Source organism: Chiloscyllium punctatum, chromosome 20 (assembly GCF_047496795.1).
Source record: "Chiloscyllium punctatum isolate Juve2018m chromosome 20, sChiPun1.3, whole genome shotgun sequence".
Classification (NCBI taxonomy): domain Eukaryota; kingdom Metazoa; phylum Chordata; class Chondrichthyes; order Orectolobiformes; family Hemiscylliidae; genus Chiloscyllium; species Chiloscyllium punctatum.
Genome location: NC_092758.1, coordinates 37,206,460 through 37,222,318, shown reverse-complemented (window position 1 = coordinate 37,222,318; position 15,859 = coordinate 37,206,460). Strand labels below are relative to the sequence as shown.

The following is a 15,859-nucleotide window of genomic DNA, read 5'->3' as shown; positions in this document are numbered from 1 at the left end:
TGTGGGTCTGTACTGGGTCTAATCAAGATGGTTATTACCAGACCCAAACAGGAAGGCATTGAGGGAGTCATTAGAACTGACTGACTGCCTCTTTTTCAAGATTACATCCATGCTTAGAGGTCCTTGGAGAAGAAGCATATAGTGTCCACTGGTTTACATGAAGCCTTCTGCAACTAGTGGACATCACCAGGGTTGGAGTACACTGGCTCTGCCCACAGCAATATTTTCATTTTAAATTTAATTTGCTTTGAGCATTTAGTTTTGTTATAGTGTTTCTTTAAATTGGATTTATCTTTTAATTTCATTTGATTTAACTGATTTAAATTTGTTTATCAAAAGAATATTAAAAGACGACAAGAGTTTACTACACTGGAGTCCTCCCCTTTTCTATCAGGCATTTGGCAGAGAAGCCATTGTATGCAGCAACAATTCTGTGTAATAGTTGACTAAGGTGGTTCATGACTCCCAGGCCATGTATATTTTGCACAGCCTTGGGAAAGTTCCTCACGTACAAATGATTTACAACAATGAAAACAAAACTTAAGTAGCAAAATCTGTTTCTGTTTTTGAGTGGGCTGTTACTAAAGTTTTGTTTTTACTTAAGTTCCAAGCTCCTGATACTTGACCAGTCTGTACAGGGTGGTATGTGCAAGTCGGAAGACCTACTTGTGGGTCTGACAAAAGTGCACTTAAGAGGTTCAGATTGGGGGAGCATGAAGGGAGTTGCTGGACCCAATTACCTGCCTCTCTTCTGTGGTTATATCTGTGTCTAAGTCTGCCTGGAGAGGGAGCACACTGCCTGCTCATTATGTAACCATTGACTACATTAAGGGCTGGACTGCATTATTTCCTCACCAAACTAAAATCTTAATTTGAATATAAGCTTCATTTAAACTTTTTTTTAATGTGGTACAATTTTAAGGGATATTACTTTCCTTTAATTAGGCTCAATTTGTTGGTCCTAAAAGGTATTAAAAAGAGACAGCCTAGATACTAGGGCCAGTGGTTTTGCAAGGCTATATGCCCGAGAGTAACATGGCCACTAAAAAAAAACTTCATATCTTAGTTTCTGATGCAATGTCTAAGATCCATTTAATAGTACGTGACAGCATTTATACTCAGCTTGAACCTCAACATCGAAGTCTAATTCAGGAATCTCTATTCACTACTAGAATATTTCCTAATCAATTGGTTAACAAACGTTATGACACACCTTTGGAGCAAAAGATGGTTGAACCTCATCTCGAGATAGGGACAAGATAAGTGGACCAGCCTGTTATTCCTTACTTGATATGCACAACAACACAATGCTTCTACATCTTCTTAATCTTTTCTGTACCATCACCAGTTCCTCGAAAGTGTGACGATGCTGCCCCTTTAACAAGGTTAGGTTGTCCTTGGTTTTTTTCAAGAACGGTCATAAAGGCAGCGGTTCTACTTTAAAAGAATAACAGGGGAGTGGCCAGTTGGGTTGCATAGTGGTTCAGTGGTTAGCACTGCTGTCTCAAAGTGCCAAGGACCCAGGTTCAATTTCAGCCTTGGGCAACTGTATGTGTTTGCATATTCTCTGCGTGGGTTTCCTCTGGGTGCTCCAGTTTCCTCCCACAATCCAAAGAGGAGCAGGTTAGGTGAATTGGCCATGCTAAATTTCTCATAGTGTTCATGGATGTGTAGGTTAGGTGCATTAGTCAGGGGACATTAGAGTAATAGGGTAGGAGAATGGGTCTGGATGGGATACTGTTTGGAGGGACAATGTGGACCTTTTTGGGCCAAATTACCAGTTTCCACAATGAAGGGATTGTAAGGGTTCTCCTGTTTTTTTTTAGTTTCATTTAGTTTATAGCAAGCAGTCAAAAACTGCCTGGACCTAGAGAAGCAACTACAGTGAAAAGAGGTTCTATGCTTCAACAGATGTAAGGCGTTCAACAAGGTTCCCCATGGGAGACTGATTAGCAAGCTTAGCTCTCATGGAACACAGGGAGAACTAGCCATTTGGATACAGAACTGGCTCAAAGGTAGAAGACAGAGGGTGGTGGTGGAGGGTTGTTTTTCAGACTGGAGGCCTGTGACCAGTGGAGTGCCACAAGGATTGGTGCTGGGCCCTCTACTTTTTGTCATTTACATAAATAATTTGGATGTGAGCATAAGTGGTACAGTTAGTAAGTTTGCAGATGACACCAAAATTGGAGGTGTAGTGGACAGAGAGGAGGGTTACCTCAGATTACAACAGGATCTGGACCAGATGGGCCAATGGGCTTAGATGTGCCAGATGGGGTTCAATTCAGAAAAATGTGAGGTGCTGCATTTTGGCAAAGCAAAGCTTAGCAGGACTTATACACTTATTGTAAGGTCCTAGGGAGTGTTGCTGAACAAAGAGACCTTGGAGTGCAGGTTCATAGCTCCTTGAAAGTGGAGTCGCAGGTAGATAGAATAGTAAAGAAGGCGTTTGGTATGCTTTCCTTCATTGGTCAGAGTATTGAGTACAGGAGTTGGGAGGTCATGTTGTGGCTGTACAGGACATTGGTTAGGCCACTGTTGGAATATTGCGTGCAATTCTGGTCTCCTTCATATCGGAAAGATGTTGTGAAACTTGAAAGGGTTCAGAAAAGATTTACAAGGATGTTGACAGGGTTGGAGGATTTGAGCTATAGGGAGAGGCTGATCAGGCTGGGGCTGTTTTACCTGGAGCGTCGGAGGCTGAGGGGTGATCTTATAGAGGTTTACAAAATTATGAGGAGCATAGATAGGATAAATAGACAAAGTCTTTTCCCTGGGATCGGGGAGTCCAGAACTAGAGGGCATAGGTTTAAGGGTGAGAGGGGAAAGATATAAAAGAGACCTAAGGGGCAACTTTTTCACGCAGAGGGTGGTACGTGTATGGAATGAGCTGCCAGAGAATGTGGTGGAGGCTGGTACATTTGCGACATTTAAGAGGCATTTGGATGGGTATATGAATAGGAAGGGTTTGGAGGGATATGGGCCGGGTGCTGGCAGGTGGGACTAGATTGGGTTGGGATATCTGGCCGGCATGGACGGGTTGGACCGAAGGGTCTGTTTCCATGTTGGACATCTCTATGATGATGACTCTATGAGGTGTTTCTTGCATGAAACCATTCCTGCCTGTAAAGAGTTTGAATTTACCTTTTGTCAAGGGGTGTGTTTATGGGATGTTGCAGGGATTGGAACAGCTTTAAGTTGAGATTGAGTTTGGTTGGTTATCAAATAAATTGAGTTATTCTAACCTCTTTTTTTTGTTTGTGTTTCATCCAAAACACATTCTGATTTGTTAAAGGTTGAGAGATTTGACCAGCTGTATCACTCCTGGAGTATCCACTTTTATATCTGCCTTTAAAAAAAATAAAAGTTAGGGTCTAGGCTACCTTCTTAAAATATTTTGAGGGGATTTGACCTGGTCCATAACAAAAGTCTTTTCATATTATGGCAACCAAAACTGCGTACAGTAACATCAGTATGTAGGTCTATCCAAGTTCGGTGCAAATTTAGCACAAAATCCTTTTGAACCATAAATAAAACAGGAATAAATCCAATAGATTTTTTTCCCAGCATTTAGGTTATGGGGTTGGCTGTTGTCACAAGGAGTAACTGAGGTGAAAAGTATAGATGTATTTAACGGCAAACTGTGTGATGATGCTGCTCCTTTAACAAGCTTATGTTGTCCTTTTTTTTTCCAGAGTGGTTGTAAACACTTAGATCCAAAATGTCTGGGTTTATCTACTTGAAGAAGCTTTTAAGGTTTTAAACAAACACTTGTACAATCAAAGGGTGTGGTCAGTTCTCCCAGCTCAGCTTTTCTCTGGTTTGGTTTTAGCAAGCAGTCAATGTTTGAGGCTGCTGATGCAAGAAACAGCTCCATGGAACTGTTCCATGTGAATCTCTCTGCCATCTCTCTCTCTCTCTCTCTCCTGTAAGAGCCTGTGTTTAATTTTACCTTTTTTGTTAAGGGGTGTTTATGGGGATTGTTGCAGGAATTTGGAACAGCATCATTAAGTTGGGATAATTTGTTGGGTTTTTGGATAGATTAAGTCATGCTGTATCCTGTTCTCTTCTGTTTGTGTTTCATTTGGTACTTTGTAAATAAATTCTGTTTTGTTTAAAGCGGAGGGGTTTTGACCTGCTGCACCACTCCTGGAATATTCACTTTACACCTGCTCAAAACAACTTGAAAATTTAGGGTCAGGGCTAGCTTCTTGAAATGTTTTAAGGGGTCTGGCCTGGTCCATAACAACTGGAACATATAAAAAATGGGAGGAAAGGCTAAAAGGAATATGCTGACAGGGGCTGATAAAGGGAGTTGAAAAGAGATTTGTATTGAGCACCGGGCCAAATGGTCCATTTTGCCCATAAATATCGTGTGAGACTATTTTGTAAGCAGGATATTAGATACCTTGTTCACTTACATGAACAGCAAAATTGCTTTAAGTTCTATCTTACATTTCAGAGCCTCTGGATCTCCTAAGATTCGGTTCAGAGTTGCAGGTGGTATCTTTTGGAATGCTTCATCAGATGGAGCAAAGAGAGTGTACTCTCCTTCTTGGCTAAGCATTTCCTCCAGCCCTGCAGCAGCTACCGCAGCCTACAAACACAGTGCACAAGTACAGATAATAAATGCATGTCTGACATTTCAGTACCTCAGCAAAATGATCTGCTAGTTTTAAAATTCAGTAACTGTTACCATTGTAATCTATTTCATCTGAATTACCACATATAAACATTTTTTGAAGGTGTGAAATACTATTGTCCACTAGAAGCATGTTAGAAAATTGCAAGTGCGTCTCATGAGAAGGAATTGTCAATAAATAAATTCCTGGTATGCCTGATGAAGGGCTTTTGCCCGAAAACGTCGATATTCCTGCTCCTCGGATGCTGCCTGAACTGCTGTGCTTTTCCAGCACCACTAATCCAGAATCTGGTTTCCAGCATCTGCAGTCCTTGTTTTTACCCAATAAATAAATACAACCGTCGACACTGCCCTCAGAAACACCTAATTATGGGATTGGATTTAAGATATTTAATAGCATATAAGAAAAAAAAGTGCATTTAAAGACATCTTCATCTACCCACTGGGATGACACAAAATCTTAGAATAGTGTCTTTCTTTTTAATGGTTTGGATTTGTTGGAAAATGGTAGGTGGGAATTGAGGTTGCTGTTTGCAACTAAACTGTCCACAGTGGGTGGATAAAATTAGAAATGGCATCAACGCAGAGTGCTGCCCCTCATATCAATCTAGTTACAGCCCATATTCCAAGAAGGATTTTGAAATTAGAAATCTCTGGCTGAACAGGATTGTCCTGACTGATGCAAACAGACACAAAGTCAGGAAAAATTTCTGACATCACTGATGACTAGAAATTCAGACAAACTCATGAAACAAGAAATCTGATCTAAATCACAAAGTGAATCAGAGCAAGATTTTTCTAAAATTGTCTGGTGTTGATACATAAGGACTGTACAGATATATCTAATTGCAATGCATTTATTCTGATCAGGAAAGGTTTCATTTAAGTGTGGTCGGCCTATTCAGGTCTTTAGCTCAATATCTGTTGATGCTCCATCTGTTTTCTTTCTGTCATTAGCAGTCTGTCATTGCCTTACACATTCAATGGCAAGTTGTGGAAGCCAAAGTCTACCTCACCCATGGGGAGGAGGGGAGGAATTGAGCCTGCCTTTTGGAGTTGTCATTTGTTTAGATGACAGTACAGTGTGGAAACAGGCCCTTCAGCCCAACAAGTCCACACTGACCCGCCAAAGCACAACCCACCTGTACCCCTACATTTACCCCCTACCTAACACTACGGGCAATTTAGCATGGCCAATTCACCTGGCCTGCACATCTTTGTGATTGTGGGAGGAAACCAGAGCACCCGGAGGAAACCCACGCAGACATGGGGAGAACGTACAAACTCCACACAGTCAGTCGCCTGAGGCAGGAATTGAACCCGGGTCTCTGGCGCTGTGAGGCAGCAGTGCTGACCATTGCACCACCATGCTGCCTACAAAGGTCACAAGATACAAACTAGTCATTTAGCCAATTGAGTGAACCAGCCATTCAGGGAAAATATTGGCATACTAAAAAAATTGTGAATCAATACTAAAATATTCTTTTTAGAATGATTTCAAACCAACTAGTTTGAGATGGAAACTATGTCTATCTCATCAATTGAATTGAATTTAATTGAGTTTATTGTGACGTGTACCGAGGCACAGTGAAAAGCTTTGTCTTGTGAGCAATACAGGCAGATCACGGAGTTAAGTTGCATAGATAGTAAATAAAAGGTAAACAGCAGCAAAAAAAACACATCAATCTCAGTTAAACTGTAGCTGGGAACTAGTCTACATTTTAATTGTTTCAAACATAATTACTTCATCTATTAACAACCAGATTGATTTTGGGGTTTTTTTCCTGCACTGTTCAGCCTCTCATATATCAATGAGGAACATCCTGTGAGCATGATCTGATCTGAACTTTTCAAATTTACAGGCATGCTTTCATCTTCAGTCTGCAGAATTCAACAGATTTCTTATAAATGCAAGGGTGCTTTCATTTTAGGCCTTCCCTGCCTGTCGCCAACACATAGCCTGAACTAAAGACACCAAACATTAGCGCTAATAATTGCTTCTTCCAGGCACTCTTGCATCTGAGTCAAATCAAAGTGGGAAGATGAGCTGGAAAATCTCCATTTCCAATTATGCTCAATTCATCTGTAGCCCCAGGGGATATGCTGGAAATCTGGAGAATAGCCAATATAGTACCGTTATTCAAGAAGGGAGCAAGGGATAAGGCAGGAAACTACAGGCTAGTCAATCTAACTTCAGTGGTGGGGAAACTATTGGAAACAATTCTGAAGGACGGAATTAATTTGCACTTGGAGAGGTAGGGATTAATCAAGAACAATCAGCATGGTTTTGGTAAGGGGAGTTCATGCTGACCAACTTGACTGAATTCTTTTTGAAGAGTTGACCAAGTGTATAGATGAGGCAACGCATTTGACAAAGTCTATGCTGACATCTGCAAAGATTTTGATAAGGCCCTGTCTGGGAGACGGATAGTAAAGCTTAGAACCCATGAGATCCAAGGAAATGTGGTTAATTGGATCCAAAATTGGCTGAGCATTGGGATGCAGAGGTAATGCTGAAGGGGTATTTTTGTGACTGAAAGTTAGCATCCAGTGGGATTCTATTAGGATTAATGTTGAGGTCCTTCTTATTTGTGGTGTATATAAATGACTTAGACTTGAATGTCGGAGCGTTGATCAGTAAGTTTACAGATGATATGAAAATAAGTCGAGTGTTAAATAATGGAGAGGATAGCTTTAGATTACAGGAGGATATAAATGGACTTGTGAGATGAGCTGATCAGTGGCAAATGGAATTCAATCTGGATAACTGTGAAGTGATTCACTTCAGCAAGACAAACAAGACAAGGGAACACATGATAAATGGAAGTGCCTTAGAGCACCAAGGATCAGCTGATCTTGATGTGCACATCCACTGGTCCCTTAAGGTAGGGGAATGTTTAAATAAAGTGGAATGCTTGCCTATATTAGCTGAGGAATAGAATGTTTATGCAAATATTTATGCTGAGGAATAGAATGTTTATGTAGGGAGTTTATGCAAAAACTGTACAAATCTTCGAATAGGCCACAGCAAGAGTACTGTGTGCAGTTCTGATTTCTGCATTATAGGTGGAATGCAACTGCATTGGAGAGAGTGCAGAGGAGAGGTACCATGATGTTGCCTGGGATGGAGAGATTTGATAAGCTGGGGTTGTTCTCCTTAGAGCAGAGGAGACTGAGGGAGGACATCTTTGAGATGTATAAGATATGGAAAGCATAGATAGAATATTCAAGAAGACTCATTTGTCTTTGGAGGGATCATTAACCAGTGGGAAAGATTTAAGATAAGGGGCAGGTGGTTTAGAGGAGATGTGAGTAAAATCTTTTTCACTCAGTGTAGTGGAAATCTGAAACAGACTGTCTGTTAGTGTGACAGAGGTTGAAAGTCTCATAACAGTTACAAAGTATTTAGGTGTGCACTTGTGATGCCACGTGTGATTAGAATAGGTCAGTGGTTGTTTCTGACCAGCACAGACTCAATAGTCTGGAGGATCTCTTTCTATGCTGCAGACATCTATAACTCTTTGACACTTCATTCACCTGACCACCCTTAGTTTGCTCTAATTGTAGAAAGAGACAATTAATTGAAGCCTAGAAAGTCCCAGGACAATATAAAGTCACTTGAAGATCATTGACTCTCTTCCTTATACAATTTGCCTGTAATAAACTCTCTGTGGTAAAGAGTACAGAGAGGCTTTGTTAGATAATTACTGATATTTTTCTCTTAGGGGCAAAAAATACAATGAGAAAACCATTGGCTGTGAAATTGAACTGTCAGATGAGGGGATATTAAAAACAGAATCCTAGAAACGATAATATTAACAGTTAAATACAAAACATATTCACAAAATAATCCTGATATATTATTTCAAGTGTTAATCATTTTCTACATACTCTAAGCTGCTGGAAGTTATCATCAATTTCGAGAGTATCCTGAATGGTATTTGTTAAAGCTGTGATGACTCTGTCAATGACATGCACAACACCATTGGTTGCAAAATGGTCAGCCTTCATTATTCGAGCACAGTTAACTGTGACAATCTGTATTGGATATAAGAGACACAAATTAGAACTGCCATTCAAAATTTTCTAAAATAATTAAGAGCAAGGGATACAGAGGAATACATCAACAAGAATTTCCAATATATTTGCAACTTAATTAAAACTAATAAGTTTTTCTTACGCCATTGGGGTAGTGATGTACAAATATATTTAAATTTTGGTACATTGAAGGCAATGTTACGCCATGTTTCAGTTCATCTGTGAGAATCCGTCTGTCAACCATATGGTAATGCAGGGCATTGAGCAACTCAATATTGACATTGCTTACAAGAGCTTCAATTATTTCCTATATTTAAAGGAAAGAAAGGCAATTAGATCAAATTGCAAACATTATTCAGCTATTAGATATTCAATTAACATATGACTTATTTTTCCTCTTACATGTCATCTATCAATGTTGGCAAGTACTCCATATGATATAGTCTTTAAGCTGCATAAACAAAAGACAATAAGCCACCAAAATAGTTGGCTTAATCCTATTTCAATTATAGTGGAACATGTTGTAGTTCATTTGAGATCACAATCTTCAGGTTAAATGGTGAAAAAAAGGTTTGTTCTTTTCACTATGACCACCACTTGGTGCTGCCTGATTGGCAAGATACACGTGTGTATTTTGTGAAGAATTATCAGGCCTCAGCTCAGAGGACTCAAAAATTGAAATTGTCAAACATTATCCATCCGGTAACAGATAAGATTTGTTAGATTTTGACTCTTGAGTGACCAAGTGACAAACAGCTCGCTCGGGAAAACAGAAGAGGACCAGAATTTATTTTGTGGACCTTAGTGGAGCAGGAGTACTCCCCTGCGTCCACAAACTTAATTCAATACTTACTTTAAAATGGTTTTGACCAATTCATATACAAAATATGAATGATTGTCCGATTTACATCCATAGGCCCTTAACATCCATATTAAACAGGGTCCATTGTCTGAAGTAGGCCATTGCAGTAAACCACTTTGAATATGGAACTGGCCACATCACTAGTATCAACAGGACATTATGGCAACTCACCGCATTTTGAGGCTGTTGCCATCCAATTGATATTATAGCTCTTGGGTGATACATTGAACTGGCATGTCTTAATGTGATATAATATCTTTGGGAGTGATGAAGTAAAGGAAAAATAAGTTTGACTCATCTAGCTTAATACCATATGAATGCAATTTTTATTACTTGTATTACACTTTTTCATTTATAGTATTTGTCACTCATTGTTTTTGCCAATAATGGAAGAAGCTCATCATTCTTGTCTCAATGATGACATTCTTGACTTGGGTTCAAGTCACACCCCAGAGATTGGAGCACAGTTGAGAGATTGCCATTTCAGTACAGTGCTGAGGGAAGACTGTACTATTAAAGTGCATTATCACAGATGTTAAATCAAGGTCCTATCTGTCCACTCATGTTGAGATTATCTATTCATTCATCTCACTGTTTTTTTAGATTACTTACAGTGTGGAAACAGGCCCTTCGGCCCAACAAGTCCACACCGCCCCACCGAAGCGCAACCCACCCATACCCCTAACCTAACACTAGGGGCAATTTAGCATGGCCAATTCACCTGACCTGCACATCTTTGGACTGTGGGAGGAAACCGGAGCACCCGGAGGAAACCCACGCAGACACGGGGAGAACGTGCAAACTCCACACAGTTAGTCGCCTGAGACGGGAACTGTGGGACTGTGGTGTGGTGTGCACAAATTGACTGCTGCTTTTTATCTTATTCATTCATGGGATGTGGGTTCACTGGCTGGGCCAGCATTTATTGCCTATTCCTGGTTGCCCTTAAGAAGGTGATGGTGTGCTGCTTTATTGAACTGTTGTGGTCTAGGTGTATTGTTAGAACTAGAGTGTTGTTCAGGAGGGGTTTCCAGGAATTTGACCGAGTAACGCAGCAAAACAAAATCTTAATTTGGAGAAGCCAGTGTTGGATTGGGATGTACAAAGTGAAAAATCACACAACACCATGTCCAACACCTCCTGAACAACACTGTGGTTCTAGCAATACCACATAGACCACAACAGTTCAATAAAGCAGCACACTATCACCTTCTTAAGGGCAACTAGGAATGGGCAATAAATGCTGGCCCAGCCAGTGAACCCACATCCCATAAATGAATAAGATAAAAAGCAGCAGTCAATTTGTGCACCCCACAGTCCCACAAACAGTGAGATGAATGAATAAATAATCTCAACATGAGTGGACAGATAGCACCTTGATTTAACATCTGGTCCAACAGGTTTATTTGGAAGTACTAGCTTTCAGAGCTTCTTTATCAGGTGGTTGTGGAGTATAAGATATATTTCTGAGTCAAGTTGGTGAATGGCTTAGAGAGGAACTTGCAGTCGCAGCGTTCTCCTGGATCACATGTTTTTGTCCTTCATGACAGTAGTTTTGCACGTTTAGAGGTGCTCTCTAAAGATCCTTAGTGAGCTACTGCAGTGCACTTTAGGTGGTATAAACTTCTGTAATTGTGTGTCAATGATGGAGTGAGTGGATGTTGAAGATATGGTGCCAATTAAGTAAGCTGCTTAGTCCTTGATGGTGTCAAGCCTCTTGACAGTTGCTCAAAATGTATCAATCAGGCAACTGGGAAGCATTATATCATCATCTTAATGCCTCGTGCCTTGCAGATGGTGAACCGGCATTTCAGAGTCAGGAGGTGAGTGACTTATTGCAGGAATCCTAGCTAAGAGTGTGTTGCTGGAAAAGCACAGGCAGGTCAGGCAGCATCCGAGGAGCAGTAGAATCAGCGTTTCAGGCCGGAACCCTTCATCAGGAATGAGACCATGATTCCTAGCCTCTGATTTGCTCTTGTAGCTATAATATTTATATGTCTAGTTCAGTCCACTTTCTGGTCAATGGTAACCTGTAAGGTGTTTATAGTGGGGGGACTAGCAATGGTAATGCCATTGAATATCGGGGGCAAGCATTAGATTCTCTTGTTAGAAAGAGCTATTGCCTAGCACTTATGTGGCATAAATGGCACTTGTCAGTGCAAACCTGAATATTGTCCAGGTCTTGCTGCAATTGTATATGCTCGAGTGTCTGTGGAGTCAAATGATGCTCATCGTGGAAAAATTATCAGCAAATATCCTCGCTTTGAAACTTATTATGACGGAAAGGTAATTGATGAAATAGCTGATAGCTGAAGATAGATTAGAATAATAGAATTCTATGAATGCTGAAGGTAGTTTGCATAGAACACTCATTACAACATTGCTTTTTGCATTCCTTCAGCAGCACGTTCCAAACTCAAAAAATCTATCAACTAAAGGAACAAGTGCATGGGAACACCACCACCCACAGGTTCTCCTCCAAGTGCCATACCTTCCTTACTTGAAACTGCCATCAGGTCACAATCCTAGAACTACCTTACTGATAGCACTATGTGTGTCTTGACACCCATAGTCTAAAACAGTTCCAGGAGGTAGCTCACTACCATTTTCTGAAGGGCAGTTGTGAACAAGCAATAATTGCTGGTCTATCCAGTTATGCTCACATCCCACAGAATAGTAAAAATTAAAACAGTAACCAAAGTTTCAAGAGTTTCATTAGCTGTATATGTGCATTGGGACATTCAGAGATTTGTGGAAACTAATATATTGATGCTCAATTTTATTTAATTTATATTGGATGTTAGTTGTAAGACCTGGTCTACAAATGCTATACATATAATATCAGACATAGGGAATATATCAGAAGCTTTTAATTAAAGTAACACTGCTCATTTGGATCAGTTCAAGGTAATCAGACAGCACTAACAGTTTTATGAAAAAGATATCATGATTGACCAACTAACTGAAGCTCTTTGAGGTGGTAATACATGTAATGGATAAATAGGGTGCATTACATTCTGATTTCTAGAAGGCTTTTGAAAATGTGTAACATCAAAGGTTATTGCAGAAAATTAAAAAAAGCTCATGATGTAGCGAGTTGCATACAGGTAAATTTGTTGACAACAGAAAAATGGTAGCAAGCTAAGTGGTGAAGAGGACTCAAGGAGCTACAAAAAGATGTATACAAGTTAAGCAAGCAGTTAAAGATGCGACAAATGGGGTATAAAATGGGAAAATATGAAATTGTTCATTTCAGCAGAGGGGAATAAAAACAAGCATATTATCAAAATGGTGAGAGATTGCAGGGCTCAGAGATGTAAAAGGATCTGGACGTCCTTGTGCATGAAGCATGAGAAGTCCAGAAAGTAATAAGGAAAGCTCATGAAGTATTATATTATCACAAAGGAAACTGAATAAAAAAGGAGACAGTTTATGCTTTAATTATACAGGCATTGGTGAGATCACAAGTGGAGCACTGTGCACGGAATTAATCACCTTACTTAAGGAAGGATGTAAGGTGAGTTGCAGGCAATTCAGAGCAGGTTTACCTGACTAACACTTGGGAGGAAAGAGTTGTCTTATGAGAAAAGATTGGACAGGCTTGACTTGTATCCATTGGAGTTTAGAAGCATAAGAGGTAATTGGATTGAAACATAAGATCCTGAGGCACTGTGTCAGGGTAGAGGTGGAGAGCATGGTTTATCTTTTGACAGAGTCTAAATCAAGAAGATCACTGGTTAAAAATCAGGGGTCACCCACTTAAGGTGCTTAGGCAAGTTTTTCTTTCTCTGTGTCATTATTCATGGAATTCTCTTCCTAAAACGTTGGTTTAAGCAGAATCCTTGAATATTTTTAAGGCTTAGATAAATAGATTCTCAAGAAACAAGGGGACAAAAGGTGGACTTCCGTGATCTTATTGAATGGCAGAGCAAGCTCGGAAGGCTGATTATTACTTCTAGTTCATGCCCTCTTATTTGTATAACAGTGTTCATGACAATTTCATCTACTTCAAGGTAAATTATTAAGGTAGCATTGAGTGCTTACAGCTGGAAGAGCAGTCCAGGCTTCGTTACTGGGAGCAAACATTGTGAATGTACCAGGTCCTTCAATCTCTGGTCTGAGTTTGGCTTGCTTTGAATAAAGCTGAGTGGAGCTTGATCCAACATTTCCCAAAGTGTTGTAGATATTATCAATTGGTAAAGCTATAAAATTGGTGAAAAAGCAAAGGTATCATTTCATTACATAGAATTCCAGAAAACGTTAATCATTATAATAATATGTAATGTTGGCAAGAGAATTAGAAAATACAATGTAATTAAATTGCTCGTTATTTATTTTAAATCACAGATGTTTTTGATGGCAAAATGCAAAATCTGCTACTTGCTTACGTAGTCAACAGATGTAGAGCTAAAATCGGTTTTCTCCCAATGTCAGGTGTAGGTACTGCAATTCAAAATCAGTGCATGCATAGCTTTTGTGTACTATATCCTCTGAAGGATTGTAGTGCTCAGGAGGTATTAGATGTTCCATCACTGAGCATTTTTAGGATGGAGATGAATAAAATTTTGATCTCTTAGGGTATCAAACAATATGAGAGCGTGGGGGTGGAGTGTCACCCAGAAAATGAATTGAGGAAGATGATAAAATATAATTAAATTGAATGGCATAGGAGGGTCAAGGGCCCATGACCCGCTCCTGCTTCTATCATGTTCTTATGCTCAGAGACATTTGCAGCTTTGCTTGTACTGAGATCAAAGCCCCTGTGAAGACATGGTAACACTCCCTTCCACATGCAGCAACTAAGTATCTTGTCTGCAAGATGAATGGCAAGTTCTTTAAACAGCATTTTCAGCTGGGAGGTATTTACATAGGGCATACACTGCAACTGCACAGTCCAGGTTTACAGGATGCCGATCAAATTATCCTGAAAAGCTGATTCATGTTATAATCTGCCTAATAAGCTTCTAACACATGATTAGATTAGATTAGATTCCCTAATCCTTTGGCCCAACAGGTCCTTTGGCCCAACACCGATCCTCCGAAGAGTAACCCACCCAGACTCATTCCTTTTGACTAATGCACCTAACACTATGGGCAATTTAGCGTGGCCAATCCACCTAACCTGCACATCTTTGGACTGTGGGAGGAAACCGGAGCACCCGGAGGAAACCCACGCAGATACGGGGAGATTGTAGGATTTTCTTGCGATGTACGCTTTTGGGAAATTTTTTCTCAAGTTCCTACAGGTACTGTTGTAACAATAACAGGTGGGGATAAATTTCCCATATTAGATTCCTTGCTGATTCTATCTTCAGGCAGTGAATGACCCTCCCACAGAGCATTAAGTGAAACAAGTATTTTTCTTTGAGAGGGGAGGCCAATTCAGATGCAGCTTTCGAAGGCAGACATTAATTTAAAGAAAATCCGGTCCAGCAGGTCTTGCCTTGGGCTTTCCATATGAAGCGATGCAGGTCAGCATTGAGGTCAAGACCTGTTGAAACCTATTCAAGTCTCAAATTGGCCTGAACTTGTGGATGAGAACATGTTTGCAATTTTAGGTCTACTGAAAGTTTGCATTAATGAATAAAATTAACTAATAATGTCAACGGGATTGAAAGTAGGAATAAGTCAAAATCATTTAGAAACTGCTATTGTGTGTGGGTTCCTTCAAGCCAAATGTGATCTCGTATGGATTGGGAAATCCTTTCATTATTGTGATTATTTACTGATTACATGAATATAATCAACATGACTACAAAGAATGTTAGGAACACATTAGTCACAGGTCTGTGTCCTCTCAGCTCCTTCTTAACTCTGCTATCCCGGTCAATAATGCAGCCTGTATTCAATCAAAATATTAACCCTTCCAGACTCTTTCAGATGCATGGGCAACAACTGCTTCAGTGTTAACTGCAGATTGGTGTAGGGAGACTGTGGTTGAATCGCTTCATGGGAAATGTAGGAAAATTTATAGTTAATCTCTTCTATGGAAAATTAACTTATAGTCATCCTATATTACTTAGTTTTAATATTGAAATTACCAATTGCAATAGCATTTTACTTATTACAGGTATTAGGCACATAGGTACAGCAGTGGTAAGTAGTCAGAACAGTAATCAGCTTTTTATAGTTTCCGAAAAGAATCAGTAGACTCAAAAAGTTAACTTTTATTTCTCCACTCACATATGTTGTCAGAGGTGCTGAGTTGCTCCAGCAGCCACAGTATTTTGTTTCTAATGCAACCCCTGAAGCCTGTTTCACGTGTTTACATTACTAGTGATCTGTACCTGAACTGCATTCCTCCACCTCTTCTCGTTACA

General features: G+C 39.9%; 1 protein-coding gene across 1 annotated transcript in view; it reads right to left on the bottom strand.

Annotated features, from left to right (window-relative positions):
• The window catches only part of tgfbi (transforming growth factor, beta-induced), a 65,663-nt gene that overhangs the window by 25,361 nt on the left and 24,443 nt on the right, over positions 1–15,859 (bottom strand). The window contains exons 4-7 of the mRNA XM_072590699.1: positions 13,584–13,741; positions 8,820–8,984; positions 8,531–8,677; positions 4,453–4,594 (exon numbers count right to left, since the gene is read on the bottom strand). Of these exons, the coding sequence (XP_072446800.1) occupies positions 4,453–4,594; positions 8,531–8,677; positions 8,820–8,984; positions 13,584–13,741 (612 nt within the window). The remainder of the gene's footprint in view (positions 1–4,452; positions 4,595–8,530; positions 8,678–8,819; positions 8,985–13,583; positions 13,742–15,859) is intronic.